Source organism: Dysidea avara, chromosome 1 (assembly GCF_963678975.1).
Source record: "Dysidea avara chromosome 1, odDysAvar1.4, whole genome shotgun sequence".
Classification (NCBI taxonomy): Eukaryota; Metazoa; Porifera; class Demospongiae; order Dictyoceratida; family Dysideidae; genus Dysidea; species Dysidea avara.
The window spans coordinates 54294077-54301061 of NC_089272.1; the positions used below are offsets into that span (position 1 = coordinate 54294077).

The 6985-nt window shown below is 38.9% G+C and overlaps 2 protein-coding genes across 2 annotated transcripts; both read left to right on the forward strand.

Moving 5' to 3' along the window:
- Positions 1 to 437: 437 nt before the first annotated feature.
- On the forward strand, positions 438 to 2474 carry LOC136247594 (uncharacterized). Its single transcript, XM_066039360.1, has one exon. The coding sequence runs from the start codon at positions 438 to 440 to the stop codon at positions 2472 to 2474; it is 2037 nt and encodes a 678-aa protein (XP_065895432.1).
- Positions 2475 to 2600: 126 nt separating this feature from the next.
- Positions 2601 to 6038, forward strand: LOC136247603 (uncharacterized). Its single transcript, XM_066039369.1, has one exon. The coding sequence runs from the start codon at positions 2601 to 2603 to the stop codon at positions 6036 to 6038; it is 3438 nt and encodes a 1145-aa protein (XP_065895441.1).
- Positions 6039 to 6985: the final 947 nt, after the last annotated feature.

The following is a 6985-nucleotide window of genomic DNA, read 5'->3' on the forward strand; positions in this document are numbered from 1 at the left end:
ATCTGGTCACATATACAGTAACGAAAGCGTGGTGTGTGAAGAAAAGGGTAACATTAAATTGTTTACAGAAACTGATTCATCAACATGTGTAGATGAAACCTTATAAAATGACCTTGAATCTACAAAAGTGATGTCATATGACAGGTCAACAGATAGGATAAAAGGACCTTTTTAACAGAATTTCAGTCTGTCTATAGCCAGTGGTAAGAGTGTTGTTTGAATAGTTCTTTGAGTAAAAGGCTTTTGTTGTTGTTGCAGAATAGAGGATAGGACTCAGTACAGCCAGGCTGAAGATACAGCAGCTAGCAGAAGATTGGACTAAATTGACTATTTTTGTTACTTCTAATTACTGATATTGCTGTCAATAAAATATCAATATTCTTTATTGAACAGGTCTTTAGAACAAGGAACTTTCTGGTAGCAGAGGATGGTTAAGGATGAATGAAGGTCAGGAAAAAGGTCAAGAAGAAGAAGCTTCTTTACTGCCAGAGAATGGTCTTTCTGATGGAGGATTTCAGACCACACAGCTTGAACAAACAGTAAGTGACTTAAAGAGGGAAAAGGCAACAGCAAAGGCAGGGTTTACAAAGGTTAGAAGGTGTTTATTGACAGTAATTCAGAGAGAGGATACAGACAGTGTAGAAATAAAAGGTATTTGTGAGGAGTTAGATGTAGCTTTAGGATGTGCTATGAATGTTATGGAGAGGTTATATGATAGGTACAAGTTAGACAAAGATAGTAAGAGTGCAGACAAGCTTAGTGATGAAATAGAAAAGATTGAAATAGAATATAGCAATGCGCAGAATCGAGCGCAGGAAGTCTTGGATTCACTAAGCACACCAAGGAGGTATGACAAGTTCCTAAATAGATTACAACAACAAAAAGAAGATAGACAACAGCCAAATAGAAAGGAACCTGGGTTACCTCAACAAGAAGCTCCTCCAGATCACCAGCCACCACAAGAGAGAAGCTGTCCTGAGTCAGTTTCCGTGAGTAATGCTAGTCAGAATAATTGTACAGACCCCGGGCTTATTGGGTTAGATTTGTGGAAACAGCTAAAAAGAGTAACAATCCCAGTTTTTTCAGGTGATAAAAAGACTTATCAAAACTGGAAAGCTGCATTTACAGCTTGTGTGGACAATGCTCCTGCTACACCAGAGTACAAACTGCTACAGTTGAGGCAGTGTCTGGCAGGGGAGGCACTAAAGGCCATTGATAGTTTGGGACATTCGGCAACAGCATACCACACTGCTAAGGAGAGACTAGAAAGAAAGTTCGGAGGACAGCGTCGCCAAATAGCTTTGTATTTGGAAGAAGTGGATAACTTCAGGCCTATTAATCCAGGCAGTCACAGAGATATAGAAAAGTTTGCAGATTTATTAGATGTTACCATTGTTAACCTAAAGGAAGCCAATCGCTTTGAAGAACTTAATGATGGCCTGTTATATTTGAAATTACAGAAGAAGCTACCCACAACAATGTTATCAGGTTATCATAGGTGGATATTTGAAAACCACAAACGAGAGTCAGTTGAAAGTTTGAGAGAGTGGGTTATCCAGGAAGTAGAGTTTCAAACAAAAGCCCTGGAAGCAGTCCATGGGTTTTCCACAGTTAAATCAGGAAGGTATGAAGTTAAGAAATTTAAGAAAGATGTACCGTATAGTTTCTTTGGTAAATCCAATGTCAAGCAGGTTACTAATGAAGACAGACAGAGTTCAAGAGTCTGTGGGGTGTGCAGTAAACCCCATGGAGCATGGGCATGTCCTGACTTTAAACAGATGGATTTACAGAACAGGTGGGACTGTGCTAAACAGTGTAAATTGTGCTTCTGTTGTTTAGGTGATGGTCACTTGGGACAGTATTGTAACCGAACAAGAATATGTGGAATTGACAACTGCAAAGAAGTTCATCATAGATTACTACACAAAGATCGAGGTCCTCGTTCTAGTAGTCAAAATAAAGGAGTGGTACATGGGAAGGAAGAACTACAGTTACTGAGTAAACATGATGTGGCCAGTAAGAAGACGATTTGTGCTCCAAATGAGGGGGAGCCAAAAGCTACTAGTGACCCAAGTCAAAATGAATCATACACCACAATTACAACAAATCCAGGTACCATTGCTCTGAGGACAATTCCAGTATATTTGAGAAATGGTAATAGAAAGATTAAGGTGAACGCATTATTGGATGATGCTAGTACAAAAACTTACATCAACTCAGATGTTGCAGCAGAACTTGGTCTACAAGGACAGTTACAAAAGGTTAATGTTAGCGTATTAAATGGTCATGTTGAAGCTTTTGAAACATCTCCTGTGGAATGTACTATTGAAAGTTTGGATGGAAGAGCTGCTGTGACAATTACTGCCCTTACAGCAGACAGAGTTACTGGGGAGTTGAAGGCCATTGATTGGAAATCATGTGCTGCAAAATGGGCTCATTTACAACATTTGGAATTTCCTAAACTAGGATCATGACCAACAGTGGATGTGTTGATTGGCCTTGATTGTGCAGACCTCCATTTTTCATTCAAAGATATTCGTGGACCACCTGGCCAGCCAGTGGCACGTCTTACCCCATTAGGTTGGACATGTATCGGTGCCATGGACGACAATAAACAAACAAAACTGAGTAATAACTTTGCTTGTACCTTCTTTTCTGTGGGTCAGACAGATACTGAAAAGGTAAATTTGATGTTACAAAAGTTTTGGGAAGTTGATACTAGTGGGACAGAAGAATTTTCAATATTGAAAGCTGAGGATAATCTGGTTTTAAATATGACAGAAACATCTATAGCCTACAACAATGGTTGTTATAGAGTCGCTATTCCTTGGAAGGAAGAATTTATTAACTTACCAAACAATTACGAGATGGCAGAGAAGAGACTATACAACCTGGAGAGACGATTATTTAGAGAACCAGAAATTGCTGAAGAATACAAGAAGATAATTGGTAAACATCTTGAAAAGGGATATGTGACAAAGGTACCTTTAATGGGGGATAACCAAGCAGTGAGATGGTACTTACCTCACTTTCCTGTTGTGAAGAAGGATCGATCAACCACAAAGGTACGAATAGTATTTGATGCTTCAGCTAAGTACAATAATGTTGCCCTAAATGATGTTATACACCAAGGTCCCAAATTACAGAATGACTTGTTTAGTGTTTTACTCCGGTTCAGAAGGTATCCCATTGCTTTGGCTTGCGACATCGCAGAAATGTATTTAAGAGTAGAATTGTATCCTAAGGATAGGCCATATCATCAATTTTTATGGAGAGACATGGATGTTAAGAAGAAACCAACTGAATACCAATTTAATCGCTTGGTGTTTGGGATAAACTCATCACCTTTTTTAGCCCAACTTGTCACTCAGCATCATGCAAGGATTTATGAAAAACAGTATCCTAGAGCGGCAGAAGTTATATTAAAATCAACATACATGGATGATAGTATGGACTCAGTAAGTAGTGAAACAGAAGGGATTGAGCTTTATAAGGAATTGTCTGAATTGTGGGATAAGGCAGGCATGCACACTCACAAATGGTTATCAAATTCTCCGAAGGTGTTGGAAAGTATTTCTACACAGTGCAGAGCCTCTGAAATGAATTTGGACAGTGATAAATCTTTACCAGTAAAAACTTTGGGTGTTTTGTGGCTAGCTAATGATGATGTGTTTACTTTTAAGTCACAGGTCAATGACAGGGTAATTATACCAACTAAAAGAAGTTTTCTAAAGTTAATAGCGACCCTTTTTGATCCCCTTGGATTTTTGTCTCCATATATTATCAGAGCCAAGATTTTGATGCAGGAAATTTGGATTTGTGGTTTAGATTGGGACGACACCCTACCTGATGAGTTGTCATCCAAGATGACATCGTGGTTTAGTGAGTTAACTATGTTGACTAAGATCAAGGTTCCTAGAAGCCTTCAGTTAAGTAGAAATGTTGTATCTGTTTCATTACATGTGTTTGTTGATGCATCTCAGGATGCTTATGGAGCAGTTGTTTACATGAAATCAGAATACAGTGATGGAAAGGTATCAGTCTCATTTGTAACATCTAAAACCAAAGTAGCCCCTTTACAGTCAACAAGCATTCCCCGTTTAGAATTAATGGGGGCAGTGACAGGGAAGAGATTGGCTTTATCTGTGGCAGAAGCATTGAATATTGACAAACCGTTTATAACGTTCTGGACAGACAGTACCAGTGTGTTGTGGTGGATAAAAGGGCACAGCCGACAATTTAAGCCATTTGTAGCAAACAGGATTGGAGAAATTCAAGCATCTGTTAGTCCAGATAAGTGGAGATATGTACCCACGAAAGAAAATCCTGCTGACTATTTAACAAGAGGTACTACATTGGAAGAGATATCAGAGTTGAGAGCCTGGTGGGAAGGACCAGCATTTTTGTCCGACAGTCAGAACAATTGGCCGCAGCTTAACATGGTATTCAATTCAGATAATGACACGACAGAATTGAAGAAAAAATATGTTATACGTAAGAATCCAAGTACATGTATTGCTACGCATTTATCATCTACTGCTACACTATTGAATGATGGTGTGTGCACTGGGAGGCTACAGCCAAACAGATTCTCGAGTTGGAGAAGGCTGACTAGAGTTGTGTCTTGGATTTTGAGATTTATAAACAACTGTAGAAAAGAGAGTAAGTTAGATCAAGTAGAGTTAAGTGCAGAAGAGATGTCAGACGCTGAGCATTACATAATCAAAGAGATGCAAAGGAAAGTGTTTAAGGAAGAGTATTTGTCTTTGGCGAATCATAAACAATTGCCCACAAGCAGCAAGTTACTAGGACTCTGCCCAAAACTGGATAGTGAAGGTGTGATGAGGTCAGATGGACGATTGACATATGCAGAGTTCCTTCCATATGATATAAGGTATCCCATAATTCTGCCTCGCAAGAATTGGGTAACAAAGCTCATAGTGAAGCACCATCATGAACTAGGGAATCATTGTGCAGGTACAAATCAAACTTTATCTTTATTGTCCACTAGATTTTGGATCATTTCTGCACGAGAAGAAATTATAGAGTGGGAAAGAGAATGTACCATTTGTAAAAGGAGAAAAGCTAAGGTAGCTCAACAGATTATGGCACCGTTACCACAAAACAGACTTACTACATTGTTACGAGCCTTTACCAAGACAGCTGTTGATTTTGGGGGACCATTCATGACAATGCAAGGAAGAGGAAGGCCACGACAAAAGAGGTATTTGTGTTTGTTTACTTGTTTGGCTTCCAGAGCCATACATTTAGAAATGGCATATGGTTTAGATGTGGACTCTTTTGTAAATGCTTTAAGCAGGATGATTAATAGAAGAGGTATCCCAGAAGAAATGCTGTCGGATAATGGAACAAATTTTGTGGCAGCTAATAAGGAATTGTGTGAGTTGTACAAGGATCCAAAAACTAAAGCAGCTGTAGCTGATAAGGGAATTAAGTGGACATTTAATCCACCTTACGCTCCACATTTTGGAGGTGTCTTTGAAATTATGATAAAATCAGCAAAGAGAGCCATCACAGCAATTTTGAAAAATGCTGAGGTAAATGATGAAGAGCTGATGACAGCATTTTGTGGAGCAGAAGCACTAATCAATTCACGACCACTGACCTATCAGTCAGCCAGTGTTAAGGACAACATTCCCCTCACGCCAAACCATTTCTTACATGGCCAAGTTGGAGGGCAATTTGCTCCAGAGGTAATCGATGAAGTGGGATTTAATCCTAAGAAACGTTGGCGACGGATACAAGAATTAGTGAGACATTTTTGGAATAGGTGGCTCCAAGAGTGGGTACCCAGCTTAAGTCCGAGACAGAAGTGGTTCAGGTTAAAAACAGATGTCAAGCCTGGAGATACAGTGTTGCTGGTGTCCTCAGATACCCCTCGTGGTCAGTGGCCTCTTGGAAGAGTATTGGAAGTGTATCGTAGTAAAGACCAACATGTTCGATCACTCAAGCTACAGGTTGGGGACAAACAGTACATAAGGCCTATTGTAAAGGTCTGCCCACTAGAGCTGGATTAAGAATATTTACATATACGTAAGTACTACAGTGACCAAAATTATGGAACATTAATCGATAAATTCAGTATGTGTCAATTAACTTTAAAGTCGTAATTTAACCTAAAAACTTGTCATGTGGATCATGACAATGAGGGGGAGGATGAAGAAAAGGGTAACATTAAATTGTTTACAGAAACTGATTCATCAACATGTGTAGATGAAACCTTATAAAATGACCTTGAATCTACAAAAGTGATGTCATATGACAGGTCAACAGATAGGATAAAAGGACCTTTTTAACAGAATTTCAGTCTGTCTATAGCCAGTGGTAAGAGTGTTGTTTGAATAGTTCTTTGAGTAAAAGGCTTTTGTTGTTGTTGCAGAATAGAGGATAGGACTCAGTACAGCCAGGCTGAAGATACAGCAGCTAGCAGAAGATTGGACTAAATTGACTATTTTTGTTACTTCTAATTACTTATATTGCTGTCAATAAAATATCAATATTCTTTATTGAACAGGTCTTTAGAACAGTGTGTCTTCAGGCACACGCGACCACAACATGGAAGACCATAAGGTGGGCATGGCAAGGAGTGAAATTACAACAAAACACACAAAAATAACAACAACAAACAAACAAAATAACAGAGAATAAACAAATAGTCCTATGTTTCTACCGACCACTTGGCACAGTTCCTTGCTAGAAATATTCTTCTAGATGCAGTAATAGATAATCCAGCAGCTTCATCAAGTAACTTTCAACATTGAGACTGCGGGATTACTGTAGCTTGTTGAATATAGCTTTACACAGTGAGGACAGTGATGATTGTAAATAATGGCCAAGAACACTAATTTCAATGGTATTATAGTAACAAGGAGTTCCTAATCTATCCAGTTCTGATAAAATTTGTAAGTAATTTTCCTTGGTCTGCTTTCAATCTCTTGCAGATCCCAAATGTTGGATAGAGTCC